The sequence below is a fragment of the Gossypium hirsutum genome, chromosome A10 (genome assembly GCF_007990345.1).
Source record: "Gossypium hirsutum isolate 1008001.06 chromosome A10, Gossypium_hirsutum_v2.1, whole genome shotgun sequence".
NCBI lineage: Eukaryota > Viridiplantae > Streptophyta > Magnoliopsida > Malvales > Malvaceae > Gossypium > Gossypium hirsutum.
In genome coordinates, this window is record NC_053433.1 from 112206170 (window position 1) to 112222952 (window position 16783).

At 28.6% G+C, this 16783-nt stretch overlaps 1 protein-coding gene across 2 annotated transcripts; it reads right to left on the reverse strand.

Annotated features, from left to right (window-relative positions):
• Nucleotides 1–6500: 6500 nt before the first annotated feature.
• Nucleotides 6501–10673, reverse strand: LOC107934173 (probable protein phosphatase 2C 38). Of its 2 annotated transcripts, XM_016866540.2 has the most exons (5): nt 10235–10673; nt 9221–9714; nt 8283–8650; nt 7419–7655; nt 6501–7011 (listed from the first exon to the last, which is right to left on the reverse strand). In XM_016866540.2, the coding sequence occupies exons 2-5, from the start codon at nt 9543–9545 to the stop codon at nt 6781–6783; spliced, it is 1161 nt and encodes a 386-aa protein (XP_016722029.1). In that variant the 5' UTR covers nt 9546–9714; nt 10235–10673; the 3' UTR covers nt 6501–6780. The 2 variants fall into 2 exon arrangements, with proteins under 2 accessions (XP_016722029.1, XP_040934048.1); XM_041078114.1 differs by lacking the exon at nt 10235–10673 and having other exon boundaries at nt 8283–8664; nt 9221–9366.
• Between the last annotated feature and the right edge of the window lie 6110 nt (nt 10674–16783).

Consider the following 16783-nt stretch of genomic DNA (forward strand, 5'->3'; position numbering starts at 1 on the left):
ATTAGCTTCATTGAGGGATTAATTGAGCAAGGACTGAATTGTATGAACTGTGAAATTTGGGGCAAAAATCAAAATCAACATTTGCACTAAAACAGTTTTGGACAGCAGCAGTAGTCTAACTTTGAAAAATCACCATAAATTTTAGAAATAGAATTAGAAGATGAACAAAATATGAAATTAAATCTTATTGAGTCTAGTTTCTCATAGAAGAAACGGTGTAAGCAACGGAATTGTAGATCATGAGATATAATAGATTTTGTGAGATAATGTCAGAATGATTTCGGGTTCCCCTGTTCTGACTTTGGAAAATCATAAAAAATTGTAGAAAAATAATTAGGGGCTTAAATTTATATTTTTAAAATCCTTAATGAGTCTATTTTCAATATAGAGAAACATGGACATCATCCAAATTATGTACGAAAAGATAATTAATTTTTAGTGAAGAAGGGTCGGAATTGTCAGACAGCAGAACAGGGGTATCTTTAAAGAATAAACTGTACTTATTGGCTAAACCAAAAATTCTAAAAATTTTATGATAAGAATACATATGAGTCTAGTTTCAGGGAAAATTAGCAGATCCTAATTTTGAGTTCTGTAGCTAAAGATAAAAATAATTTAGTGACTATGACACCGATGGACAACATTGAAATATATATAAGTAAACAATTAAATTATAGATAATATTACTTATAAGCGGGTTGAAGATGAAGTCAATATTGATAAGTGAATGATTTTACAATGATAGATCGAGAACCCGAAGCAAGTCGAGGAAAAGAAAAAGTAGCTGATTAGTCCCTGAACTTTCACAAATTTTACAAATCGCCCAGGTAAGTTCATATGGTTGAAGTTTAATGATTATATGTAAATTTTATGAATTATATAATGTATGATGAAATATATTTATTGATGAATAGAGAATAAAATAACAACCCGAAAATCAAATAAATGATCAAATTGAGTGGAACGTCGGATTTGAGTACTTCTGATCAGTGACAAGTGATAAGTGGTAGCCTCAGCTACACTTATCTGATCAGTGATAAGTGACAAGTGATAAGTGATAAGTGGTAGCTTTAGCTACACTTATCTGATCAGTGACAAGTGATAAATGTGATCAGTATAAGACCGTGGCAGGACTATGACTTCAAAAAGTGATAAGTGATCATACGCAAGACCATAGTTATACTATGGCAAAGTGAAAGTGAAGTACTCAATTTTCCGTAACCGTTCCCTAATTTGGTTGAAGAATGATATGTGACAAACGGGCCCAAAAGAATTAAAGGAAATGGATGAATGGTAGTAAGTTTATACAAGGGAACTCACCAATGACTGTGGTTGACAGGTGAACTTAATAGTTGTGTATATTGTATAAGTGTATAAATATTTGGTAAGATTTATGTTTTATGCCTATGAACTTACTAAGCTTCTATAAACTTACTTGAATGTATTCAATGTCTCTTATAGATTGACATGGAAGAATACGGAGGATCGGATCAACACAGAGGATCACACTATCCAGATTATCTCCAGTAGCTTTTGTAAATTTCCTTTTTGATTTATATGACATGTATAAGGTTTGATGATTATATAAATACTAAGACTTGTTTAATGAATATTCATTAAAGTAAAGAATGATGAATATGTTAAATAGTACAATTATAATAGTAGTATAATTTGGTATCAAATTGATTGAAATGAATTGGTTGGTTGGATTTGTTTCAGTTTTATTTATAAAGGGGTTATATTGAGCAAAAAAAAATTTGGGATTTTGCGAAAAAAATTTCCTATGGTTCGATTTAATTCTGGTTTGGTCTCGAAGTATGTTTTGGGCTTTGGAGGCCATCTAAAGGACGCCATGACATGTTTTAGTAAATGAATAGTATTTAACTCGTATTAATGGAAAATTAATTCGGTAAACTCCGGTAATGCCTCCTACCTTATTCCGGCGACGGATACGGGTAAGGGGTGTTACAATATATATTTGGAAACTCTTTCAAAGGAAAATAAGAAAAAAAAATAGAAAAAATATTTTAGTATGATAAATTTTATTTATTTAAGTCTCTAAATTATTATTTTAGAATTTTTTATTTTCATAAATTTTTTTATAAAAATATAACTTTTGAATTTTTTATAAATATTTTGATTTTTTAAATTAGTTTAAATTGTTTTGTAGTTGTTGTTGAGAGAGAAACTAATTTGTTTATTTTCAAAATTGATAGGAATCAAAGAGGTATTTACACCAATATATTATTTGAGTTATTCGAATATTTCAAATTATAAAATTTAACTCAACTCAAATTACTTATTTAAATTAATTTTAAAAAATCGAATAACTTAATTTAATTAATCTAATGGAAGTTGGTCCTGCTCTGAACAGATTAGATGAAAAACAGAGTAGCCGCTCCTCCCATGTTGTCCAATCCGGCAGCAGTTGCATTGACAAATTATTGATGGAAATTGCGGACAATAAGGCACGGCACCGTCTGTATGAAAATTCAATTTTAATTAACAAGCGTATTTTCATGTTTTTTTGTTTCTTATGAATCTATTTATCTAACAGAGTTTAATATAAACATATTGTGCAGCCAAATTTATAATAATATAAAATTTATTTGCAAATTTTTGGAGATGATTCTAGCTATATATGTAATTTTCAAATTTTCCAAAAGGAGAGAAGAAAAAAAATTTGAGTTGAGAAAAAAAGTAAGGAAAGAAAATAGAAGAAATGATTAATTTCTATTCTAATACATAAAATCGATCCTTCCAAATTAGAATAATGAGAGGAGAAAACATGAGAAAGATGTGTATATTATTTCAAAATTATATATTTTTTAATTTTTTTTACCCTTTTATTTGTCAACTCTACCATTAAATGGATAAAAATAAAAAGAAATTTTCTTTCTATTTTCTCATCTCTCCTACCAAACACAGATATGGAAAGAAAAATTATATTTTCCATCTTATCCTTCCAATTTTCTTTTCTTTCCACTCTACCAGGTAAATCTTAAGTGTTTTAGTAGACATGGATAAGGTTTCTCCAATGCTAGCAAGAGAGTCGATGGTCTTTAACGAAAGATCCAAATCTAATAGTTTGTCCTCTGATTATATTACTCAATGATCTAATTTAAGTGAAAAGAATGAACTGCAAGCAAGAACCACAAGGTTAGCTGAATGCAAAAATCAATTTTAGTTGATTAGATTAACCAAGTCTCAAGAAGAAAAATATGGTTGCAAATAACAAGAGAATTCTCGCGTGTCATTCAAACACATATAATCACTAATTAAGTTTCACATTCACGTATCAAAATCTGTTTTCTCATATCACAAACATAACATAAACAATTAATTCACATGTTTCATTTAATATCGAATTCATTATGTATTACTGAAACACATATATCACTATAATAATTTTACTTTCACATAACAATTTTGCAATCGTTAGTAAATCTCAAAAGAGTTCAATAATTTCGATACATTGCAAAGATTCAGGCCAAACACAAACTCTCAGCCTATAACGAAACTCTGACAATGAGAACTTTAAAAAAATATACAAGAACTCCAATAAACACATCACATAACCCAATACTCCTCTCCTAATTCCCTCCGGACCCCTTTATCACCAAACCCCCATCCGTACTCCCAACCCTTCTCAACTCCAAAATCATTTCATTATCAAATATTATATCTCCTCTAAGTTCACTGAGACATTTATTCACATATCACTTTCATATAACATAGTTTATAGATCACACATATATCACTTTGTATCATATTATTTATTCACTTTGAATCACATAAATACATTCACTATATTTTTATTTCAGATATCCCCTTTACTCACAATTCACAAAAAATATAAACATAACATATACTCAAGACACTCAGCACTTTTTAAGCACTTTACTTTCTTATAACACTTGAATATTTTATTTCACTATTTTAGCACACGTAGTAACTTTTGAACATTTTATAATTTAGTCCTTAAATTCATAAAAATTCAATAATTATTATATCACTTCATACTTTATTTACTATCACTTAGCACTTCATTTAATCCATTTATTACAATATTTATTCACATATCAAAATTTTACACACTATTCAATTTAGTCCTATCCTCAACAATTTCACTACACTACATCTATTCACTTTGTAATTAAAATTTAATTGATATCTTCACTTCATTTCAATCAACTTTGTATTAAATTCATACTCAAACATCTTAATTAAAATAAAAAAACTTGAATTCAATTAAGTACTTACCTGTTTTTTCACTTTCATATACTTTCATTCACTTTCTCCTTCAATCGAGTAATTTCCATGATAGAATATTATCTCATAACACTCCAGGATATGAATTAGGCTATAATTTTAAGTAAAAACTCAAGAAAAATGCATGAATTTTTTTTCTTTCTTTCTTCCTCCTTTCTTTCTTTCCTTTTTTTTTCCTCTTATTTTTGTTGTCCCAAGCTGCTGCTGTTCTGCTTCCATATGTTTAGAAAATTCTAAACTTTTCTTTTTATTTCAATTTATTCTATATTTCACCAACCAATCAAATTTCACCACATTTCAACCTTAATATCTCTCCAAATATCAATTAAAAATGGAATATTTTCATTTAAGTCCCTCTTCCATAAAATGGAAAAATTACACTTTAGTCCTTATACTTTTCCACTTTATTCAATTCAGTCATTATCTCAATTTTCCAACTTCACATATCAATATATCCCCATGTCACATTCATAAAAAAATATTTCTTAATTTTTTTCCCTTTTTTCCAAAAATGGTAAATTTACACTTTTAATCCTTTAACTTTTAATTTTTTACAATCTAATCATTTCTAAATTTCATTATCCATACTTTCTTTCTGAATAATTAGTTCACCTTTAAAATACTTTTCCTTTCTTAGAAACCAAAATTTTGGGTTATTACAAGTTATATGTATGATTTTATTGTAAAATTAACTCTATTCCCAAGTGAAATAAAAATAATAAATTTTAGTTAATAACATCTTCTTGTCTTAAATTTTAGTAAACTTAATTCGATTTTCAAGTAAAATAAAAATAATAGAATTTAGTCAAGATATTATTTCAATAAAATTTTTAAATTTTATTAAAATAATAAAATGCCAGTACATATATAAAACATTAGAATGTAATAGATTTTAGGGCTTAGAGTTTTATTTTTACCTTCTAGCTAGAGGGAAAGTCGATACCATCCTACAATTGTAAAATCACAAGATAGTCTTGTATTTCCTCATTCTCCGCTCTGTACACCTTGCATGGTGCACTACGTAGACATGTCAAAATGGCAAACCCCCAAAAAGGAATCAGGTTATGCTTTAAGTATGTAGGCTAAAGTAGAATGTAGAAAACTTGTTTTGCTTTTATATGAAGCAGGATTTCCTATTTATAGGTCTTGAAATTGGGATTCTAAAATTATTTTAAAAACAGTTTTAAGGTTAAATTTAGGGTTTAGCTTCATTGGATATTATACTACTCGTAACATAAAAAATTCCAATTTTGTCCTCTACAACTTTTTTCTTTTTTCCTTATCTTAAAACTCTGACATTAAACCTTTTTGCATTATTAAAAGAATCAATTCGGATGTTAAAAAATTAAAATAATTAAAATTCATAAATATTTTTAATATATATTTAAAAAATCAAAAATCAAAATGAACAAACATTCGAAATTGTTTATTAAAAAATAAAAAATTCTAACTATTTTGATTATATGTCACATGTTGAACTCTCAATTTTTAATTCAACTTTTTGTCAAAACATAAATCTCGATTTAGTAATTCCTTAGAATTCATCAAAAGCGAATGGAATTTGTAGATAAACCCTAGTTCAAAAAGTTACTAAAGAATATTGAAAAACAAAATAGTGGTCGAACTAGTCACGCCATTGATTCGCTAGTCTAACTGATCCAACTAGTTCGATTAGTCCATCCGTTTTATTCAATTAAATAAAATATTAAAAATTTATAAATAAAAATAAAAAATCTGATTCAATAACCCAATTCAATCGGTCTATACTAATTCCCAGATCAATTGATCTAATACCTTTCTCTGAATCAATACCCAATCAATTTCTAGTCCAACCTGACAGGTCCAGCCCAATTCACACAACCATAAAAAAATAATAAAAAAAATAAAAAACAACAACAACAACAACAAATATTCTAATATTCCCAAAACAAGAGCTCGAAGAAACACCTCAATATCGACCATGGTTCAGTGACTCGATCAGCAGTGCCTTTAACCAACTAAAGTTTCAGAGAGCTGAGAATATGAAAACCTTCTTAACTACTAAAAGGTGCCTATGTTTAATATTGACTCCTGCAAAAATCCATATTGTGCATTCATCTGATATTGTCATTCGGGTTCGGATAAAAGCCGGATCTCCATAGAGTTCGATGTTGGGAGATAAGACAAACCCAGAAGAGATAACATTTCTTGCACTCAAAGTCACACGAAACAATCAATAATACTATATATGTTAATGAAATCATATCTTTTCAATTATCATGTATCAGTTAGCTGAGTGAACTTTCAGAGGAATTCTCTGAAAGGCACTCTCTAACTGGTAACTGGCATCTATCGATAATTCTATCATGTATTTATGTAAACAAGTTGTTAAATTGCGTGACTATACATCGGAAAAAGGCAAAACAAAACAAAACAAAAAAAAAATCGTTTCAATTTCTTCAAAAAAGTGTTTGTTAATACAAAGAGATAATGTGGGGAGCAAATGATAAAAGTTTAGGACCTGTCGCACTAGCAAATGCTGTGTCCGGAGACTCCAACACCACCACGGATTGAAACCAAGGGTCCCTGCCAGTAGCTTTGGCTTATCAGATGGAAATCCAGAAACAAAACTATAACTGTTATATCATCGTGAAAATGTCTCCTCACTCCACGGTCGATCTTTTTCAAGTCCGAGTATCTCATTTCTCTCTTCTTAGATGCTTCGCGTAGAGCAGCTTTGACAAGCTTTCTGGCAATACCCTGTGTAGTAGGCATCTCTGATAAGTATATCCCGAAGCAATTCGATCATCAAAAGAAAGGTTACTTGGAAGTTACAAGAAAATTCAACATGGAACTCTAAAAAGACTAAAAAAGGCAAAGCTTTAAAAATGTTATGTTTTAGTAAAATGTTAACAATTACATTAACTAAATAATGTCGATTTTACTTGGACTCGGATTTGAGTGTTCAAAAGGGTACGGTCTTACTAGGGTATGTTCATATTTTTCCAAGATTTTCACGTATCTGGATGGTCCTTGGAGGATCATATCCCGATGGTCTGGATATGCATCAGATATCAATTTCGGGCACCAGAACTTCAAGAAAAATGAAAAGTCGGAGCAATATAGTTCTAGTTTGACAAAAAGAGAATCACGAAAAGAAATCTTACATTTCGTGGACAGGTGTTGACGACATCGACTGCCTCTTGACTGCTAAGGTGTTCCCATAGACCATCTGATGCAAATATAAGAAACTGATCTTCAGGGTCAAGTTTCTGTACTAATGTTTCTGGCTCAGCACTAAGGATTGGCTTATCGAATGGTTCGGGAACTCTAAACTTTGGCAATAGAGGATCTCTGTTGAACTCTGCACTCTTTAGATAAGCATCACCAATGGATCTCGAAATCTGTCACATAGCGAACTTTGGTTAACAGACTATAAGTTTGCACGTGCCTGTTGAGTAGATTGTGCTAATTCTCTTTGTCGGATTGATAGTAACTCAAACGGCAATTACCCCGAAAAGTTCCTAAAGCTGGTTCTCCAGGTGGAACTATTCAACGCATAAAATAAGCATGGGGACCATTCAGGCTTCTATGATGGTTTTTTATTTTATTTTTATGAAAATATGCATACAAATGGATAACAACTTGGGTACTAATGCTCCTATGGAAACTTCCAAATTCCGGAACCTAGAAATGAAAATGACTAACACTTGTATTGGTATTCTTCGAAACTTCATATTCAAAAGTCATAAGATTTGGAACAAGAAGGTAATCGACCAATTTTCATCAATTTTAAGTAGTTACTTCAACTCAAGAAAACAATCGTTTATAGAAGTAAACCTTTGTTACTCGAACTTGGATGTGACAGTTGGACAAAGGTATGTTCAAATTTTTTTCTAAGTTTTTCCACGTATTTGGAGGGTCCTTGTTGGATCATATCCTGATAACCTTGTCCAAATATATGTCGTACACGGATACTTCAAGTAGAATGATGAGTCAGAGCAACATAAATGAAAATGAAAAAAAACTACCTGTATAATACCCTTCACACGCCATACTGTGTGCTTGAGGACCACAATTTGTGGATCATCAGGATGTAATGATCGTAACTCTTCCCGTACAGATTCAACACTTGCATTGTGCTCTGATGATAATGGAACTGCCTTGACCTCTTTATACGTATTATCCAATCTTCCTAAGACCACTCGAGAATCTCCTGCATTTGCAATATATAGCATTCCGCTACAAACTATTCCTACCAAACAGCACGAACCGACAGAAGCCATATGCGGGTCATTTAGCCATTGCTTCCTCACAAGAGCAAGAAAATCCTCCTCAGTTGCCAAAAATGCTTTGTTGATTACATCTGCTGACATTCCACCATTCTCAGTTGTAAACTCTGCACCATAATAGCTGTCAAGTCAGTAAACATATGCATTAGCTATCAGAAATTGGAAACTTTAACCAGTTGAGCGGGAAATAATCATTTTTCTTGAAGTATCTGAGTTCGACATTTTCAAATACGAGGTATAGGGATATGACCTTCCAAGGAATGACTTGAGACTACAGAACAAACTCAAGAAAACATATGGATGCCTTGACTTTTGGAACTCTAAAGAGCTTTGCAGTGAGGTGGTAAGACTCAAGACTACAGCACAAACTTCAGGAACATAAAGTTCGGAAATCCGAGTTCTAAGTTCCTGAATCCACACGAAAACTAAATTATCATCCTTTATGCGGAAAGAATAAAGTAGCACACTTTTTTTCGAAGATTACTCCCAACATGTTCTACAATGTGCAATATCATCTCCATGTATGTCATCAATGGTAACAAAACCTGATTCCAAGTCAAGACTTTTAAAGACCACAATAAAAATATTACTAAATTACGAAGTTCCGGCTTTTTTATATATATGACTATCAAATACAAAGTTTCCGAATTCAGCATAGTGAAGAAAGAATAACATACTCTTGATATAGCCGAAAAGGTGTTCATTTATAAACCTAGCAGTAGCCGGACCACCATGACCATCGTAAATTCCAACAAATGTCCCGTGAGGCCCCGATTCATATAAGCTCAATGGACCTGATTCGAGTTGGCTATGGTCTTCCAATAGATTGTTTGCTTGAATTACCGCCATCGAAAACTCACCGGTAACATGGTCTCCTAAATCTTTGTACCACAATAGTCCATCAACCCTACCATTAGCATCGTCACCTCTACTCGAATCTTCACCCTCGACCGAAGGTCTCCAGCAAGGCGGCATCATTCGCATTAATGATCCCGATACCATAACTTACATATTCTACCCCAAATGACCCAACAACCAAGTTTTTCATAAAATCAATATCTAAAAACTCTATTCACCCTAAGAATTCACCCCCGGTTTCTGCTCGATTTCCAAATCCACAATCAAAGATTTGGATTTCAATCACGCATAGATCAATGCAGACAACATTAATCTGCATAATTTCAATAAAAAGACATTATAAAACCTTCATTTTAACATGATAAATTCTACATAAATCTTAAAACAGGCATTATTCAGATAAATCCATCAACCTGTTTATGCTTTTGGGGATTATCTACATAAATTCAGACAATAAAACTTTTTTCAGACAATCATCAATCTATGTCTTAAAAAAAAAAACATGAACTTGAAAGTCATGACAAAAACTCCATACTACCAATCTCTACATGCATTAAAATGGAAAAACAATTCATTTTACAACATCTATGGGCTTTAAACTGAGATTTAAATCCCATATTGTCACCTGTTTATATTTATATATATATTTGGAACAAAATTAGAAACTTTCAGACACCAATCAATCTGTAACATTAAAGCATTAAAAAAATGACAAATTCCACATTGTGAATCTTTTACAAGCATTCAAATAGAAATTACAAAAAAAGAAAATAGATAAACACCCATCACCTTAAAAACATCAAAAAAGAGACAAAGATATTCTTCTTACATACCTTATGAAACAATGTAGAAATTTTGCATATTTAAGAAGATTCAAAAAGACCCATCATTTTGTTTTAAGACAAAACAATAAAAAATAAGTTTGTAAGAAAGGTAGAGACTTAGAGAGAGATTTTGACAAAAGAATAATAAGAAGAAGAAAAAAATTTAACAAAACAAAGCTTGTGTTTTGGAAACCACCATAATAAGGTGGCTTTTTTTCCTCTCTCTCTCTCTCTCTTTTCTGTGGGTTTTTGGGTTATGGTTTTTGGTTGGATTCTTTTTTATTTTTCAATTTTAATTTTATAATAATCCATTGGTTGAAGGGGGTTTTGACTTTTGACCTGTTTCGCTTCAACAATGAACAAACCAACAATTTAGGCAAGTTTTACTCATCTCTCTTTCTCCTGTTTTTAGCAAACAACTGCAATTTATATCGACTCTCTCCCTTTTGCCTTGCCTTGCTTTTTCCCAGTATTATTTCTAATTTTTCTTCATGATTTGGTGCATCCCATGTGTCTTTTTTTGTTTCCTTTTTATTTTAGGTTAAAGTATCCCATAAGCATTTCTACTTTTTAAAATTTTAGAATTTGGTCCTTGTATTTTTATTTTCAATAATTTAATTTTTTTTAATTTTCAAAATTCATGTCTAATTATTAATCTTCTTAAAAAATTTTGTTAAATTTATTGGTTTAACATTTTAAAATTAAAAAAAAATACTCACTTGGTACTGGTAGCAATGTAATTCAAAATTTTGACATTGTAATAAACTTGAATTTAATTAAAAATTTATTAAATGTTAACAGTTGGACCTTAATTCTGAAATCTAAAAAGTAATGAGACTAAATTCTAAAATTTTAAAAAATATAAAGACTTATAGCATATTTTAAGCCCTTCTTTTATAGTATATTTATATAATTTTTTTAATTATGGATAAAGAACATCAATTGAAAACTTAAATGTAAGTCCTTTATTGTTACATTTATGGTTCATAATGTTGTAAAAATTAAATCGGTGGACGAATGGGTCAGACCATCGACTTTCAATTTAACAGGATGAATCGTTAATTCAATCATAATTAAATAAAAAGTATTAACCAATTAAATTGTTGATTTATTTTTATCACGGTTTGTATTTTTATCGGTTCACAGTGATTTGTTCTATTGTCAGTTATATACCATAGTTTAAACGAACGTTTTTTTTTTATTTAACTGATCAATCCAATCCAATTCTGATAATTATCCTTATTTGGATTTATAACTACTCCTCCCATCAATATCGTCTCCAAAATTTAAACATATATCCTTTCCTTAAAAGTGCGATATATTTTATCATCGTACTCAACACCTATAAACATATTGTACAAATTTTAATATCATCAAATTTTGATTGCAAAATAGTCATTTTTCCCTAATAAATAGAAAAGCTAAGACTCTTGATTTAACCTATCAACTAACATTTTCCAACTTTAGAATTTTAGCTGCCTTTTTTAGTTACTCTATAATTAAAAGAATGTCAAATCACTTTTATTTGTTTCGGGTTACATTTTAATTATTTATATTTAAAATATTATATTTTAGTCACTTATATTATCGTGTTATAATATTTTAGTCACTGAGCCGTTAATTACTATTAACAGTATAACGATAAGTTGACATGACATATTAAATCATCATTTCAAATGAAAATTTTAGGTTAAATTCTACAATTAGTCCCTATAATTTTTTTTATTTTGAACAATTTAAATTTTTTTCTTTTATGTTCTTTTAACTTTCTTTTTTTTTCTTTATTTTCCATTTTCTTCTGCTTCTCCCTTTGTTTTCCTCCTTCTCCATTTCTTTTAACGTAGTTTTTCTATATTTTTTGTTTATTAAAACTAATCCACAAGCTTGCCTCACTCGAAAAATTAAACTGTTCAAAAAATATATAAAAGTATAGGGACTAGTTTTAACAAATGGCAAACGTAGGAAAATTACGTTAAAAGAAATGGAGAAATGAGGAAAATAGAGGGAGAAGCAAAAGAGAATGGAAAATAAAGAGAAAAAAAAAGAAAATTAAAAGAACATAAAAGAAAAAAAATTAAATTGCGTAAAATGAAAAAATATGGGGACTGATTGTATAAATTAACCTAAAATTTATGCTTGAAATGATGATTTAATGTGTCACGTCAACTTACCGTTATAACGTTAATGTCAATTAACAGCTCAATGACTAAACTATTATAACACGATAACGTAAATAACTAAAACGTAATATTTAAAACATAAGTGACTAAAATGTATCCTCAGCTAACCAAAATAATAAAAACTATGGTTTTATTTTGGTAAAATTATCAGAACTTATGTCAATTTGATACCTACTTCTTCTTCTTTTTTGCATAATTATAAAATTATTAAAAAATACTAAAAACTGTTTAAATATTCTAAAAATACATAAAACATAGATTTTTCTTTTAAGTACAAGAACATGCAATTTGAAGTATTTCAATGTATAAGTCGATAAAATAATCGAAAATTAAAAATTTATATATATATTTGAACAATTTTATTATAGGTTCTGATTATATTTGTTTTTTTCACACAACGCTTAAAACTATTCAAATCCCTCCCCAACCTATAAATAGCGGATTCCAACCCTCGTCCTATTGTATTAACAACAATACCTATATCAATCGAGTTAAGACTCAATCAGAAAAACATCATATATATATATATATATATATACAAATAAAGAACTCAGCTAATTCGAGGATTTTCTTCTTCTTTTCCTTTTTTAAGGTTTCGTAATCCCATTGCTGTGTGTTCTGCGAATATAAGAACTTCATGGGTTAACCTAAAAGAAGAAAAGGAGTGCATAAGTTATTGAGTGTATACCACTTTTGACAAATGGGGGATTAAGTTGAATTGACTTTGGGTTTTTTTTATATCAAAAAACAGATTTCAAAGCAATCATTTCATTTGAGAAGCAACTTCAAACAATCGTCATGGATTCACAAGTAACTTCTGCCATCATCTTATCTTAAGCAATTTTTTTATATGTAATTCGAAAATTATAAGCACTTAAAATAATGTTATTAGAGAATATGAGCTAAATTTATAATTGTATATATGTTATAAGATTAATAATTAAATTTAACTAGGCGGATTTAATTACTGCTAATTTGATCAGTAATAAAATTTTAAATTTTGGAAAGTACAATAACTAAAATTAAGCAATTCAAAACGTATAAAGATTAAATTTGATCAAATTAAAGTATAGAGACTTAATCACAACTTTCATAAAGTACAGGGATAAATAGTAGAATTTAACCAAAAAAAAACATTAGATCAATGGAAATTTACCTACTTCGAGTGATTATTTTTTACATTTTTATCTCTTTTTTCTTTTAATTTTTAGGTATTTTTATTTTGAAAATATTTGATACATTACGAATGAAATTTACAAATTTCACAAGTAGGGTTGGAAGTGATTACAAACGTATATAAGAAATATATATAGTGAAAATTAAGAAAAATAAATATATATCAAATAAATGGGACACAAGAGAATATTATGACTAAACCTGATAATGGGCTAAACCATAAAGATTTATTTGAGAAGTGGGAGGTTTTGGACAAAAATATAAATCTAAAAAATGGGTTTTGGCAAAAATAAGACTCATTTGTTAATCGGGTCGAGCTTCAAGTAAGCTTTTTTTTGCCTAGGCCCAGCCCAAATTTGTAAAAAGAAAAATTTGTTATTGTTTTTCCACTGTTTTGTTGCAACTTCACTATTATATTGTTACTATTTTGTTGTTATTGTTTGCATATTGTGTAATTCTTATTTTATTGTTAATTTTGTTATTATTTTAGAGGCATTTGCTTGTTAAGTTGCTCCTATCTTAATTTTATTTAAGTATAATGACTTTTTTAAATTTATTTTCAATTTGTTGAAAAATATTTATTTTAATATTTTTAATGTATTTGATGTATTATATTTATATATATAATTTATATAAAAAAATAATACGGATGGGCAGGCTCTGGTTTTAGCTTTTTTTATCCAAGTCAGGCTTGGAAAAAATTTTAGGTCCATTTTAGCCTTTCAAAGTATTAACATTTGGCCCTTAAACTTTATAAAAAAGTCATTTTAGCTCTTAAATTTACGTTGTTTGTCAAATTACTCCAAAATAGATGGAAACATTAACATTTGATAATTTTGTTGACGTGAATGACCATGTGGATGCCACACCAACGATTACTTAATTATTTAAAATTTAAAAATTCAAAAAATTATTTAAAAATTTAAAAACTAAAATTTATTAAAAAGGTATAAAAAAAGTATTTTTAAAAATTTGAAAATATTTGCTCATGTGGTCAATAAAGTTAACAAACCTTAATTTTTTTCATCCATATTTAGATGATTTAACAAACATACAAGTTTAAGAGATAAAAATGAGGAAAATTTAAATAGAAAGCTAAAATAACTTTTCTTATAAAATTAGAGGACTTAATTATTCAATCTTGCCTTCTGTGGCCACCAGCTTGCTAACGCTAATAACTTTTAAAATTGATATAATAGCAACTTTAAACCTCAATATTTATACATTGTATTAATTTAGTATTAATTCTAAAAAATCTAATCATTTACATTTACATGTTATGTAATTTGATCTTTTTCTACTGTTTTGCTTTATTTGTGACCATTTCATCTAAAAAAACAGATTTATTAGCTAAATTTGATTGAAATATATGTATATAAATAGAAACACCCAAAAATCTAAGATAACAATTTTCATATTTTTTTCATTCTTTTAAAATTTAACCCTCGATATTACCAAAAAAAATAAATCTATAAAAAATGACCAAATTACACAATGTGTATTTTTTTTAGAATAAAGACTAATTTAATATAATTTATAAATGTTGAGAGTTGAAATGTGAATTTTAAAAACTGCCGTCATTAATCAACTAGTGACAAAAAAATATTACTAATAACTAGGTAATTAATATTGCATTTTGCTCTAATTTTATTTCACCAATGAAACAATTATCCAATTATCATTTTTAAAAGCACATAGTGAAGGAATTAATAATTATGGAGAATTCACTTTTAATCATATTAGTTTATCCTAATATCACCAAACCTCATTATGACATTTTGGAACTTAATACCCAACTTGTATTTGCTAACTTTAATGAATCAAATTATATATAATGTTAAAAGTTGTTTAATTTTTTTACCTTCAATACCACTTAGACTTGTTTATGGGCTAGGTTACTTATTTAAGTTCGAAGGTTTGTCTGAAATTTAAGAGGATTTGGGTAAAAATATTAGGCCCAATGAGTTAGGACAAAAAAATTAGGCCCATTTAAAATATGGATCGAACTTAGACAAATATAAAATATGTTAATATCATGCTTAGGTCCGGCCTAACCCGACCCATGAGTACATCTACTATCACCTAGACCAATTATCAAATTATTATATTTACTTTAGAGGTGCTTATGGGCCGAGACAGGCCTAAACATGGTACTTAAATACTTTATGCTTACCTAAGCTCGACCCAGGCTGAAATATGGGCTTAGAATTTTGCCCAAACTCGCCTATATTTGCAAAAGATTTATCCAAGCCCATTTTAGGCTCACTCATATTATTTTTTAATTTTTTTAAATATTTATATTATATAATTTTAATATTTAACAATTATATATTTTTTTATTTATTGAATTTTTTTTATATAATCATCTTAACATTATTTTAATGTTTACATTAGAGTAGTATTATATATTTAGTATAGGTTTATTTTTTAAATATGTTCTAAATTACATAATATATAAAAATAATATAATATAAAGTATTATAAACTTAAAAACAAGCTAGGCTGGGCTCGGGGTTTGAATGTTTAAGCCCGAGCCCGATTTTAAACGAGTCTAATTTTTTTGCCCAAGTCTATTTTTTAGGCTTACTATTTTTATTCAAACCTTCCTAAATTTCAAGCGGACCTTTAAACTTTGACAGATAATTCAACCCATGAATAGGACTAAATTACTTTACCAAATTACTATATATATTTTATTGTCTTACAATTTTATACTCAAATTACCATACAATTAGCAAATCTTATCATTAAAACCATTTATCACCAAAATCACTAATATCTAATTACCTTATTAATGTATCTTCTATCACTTAGTGATTAATGATAATAAAGTACTAAATCCTTTACCCTTTTTATCCTCAATCATCTTTCCACTTTCTTTTTGAAAAGCTCTTATTTACTGGTTTTCATCATTTTGATCCTAATTATTATTTGTTTTTTTATAGTCAATTTTATAATCAATATTTTTATCAAAAACAGTAACTAACCCTCCTTAACTTTGAATATTAATGATTTAATCAATGGTTAAACTATGTCATAAGTCTTTATACTCTTCATATATTTGGAATTTAGTTTCAATACTTTTATATATAAAAATTTAGTCCTTCAACTTTTCAAATCTCAAAGTTCAAGTTAAACTGTTAACACTGAGATTTTTTTTTAATTCAAATTCATTACAATATTATTTTTTTAGTTACATTGC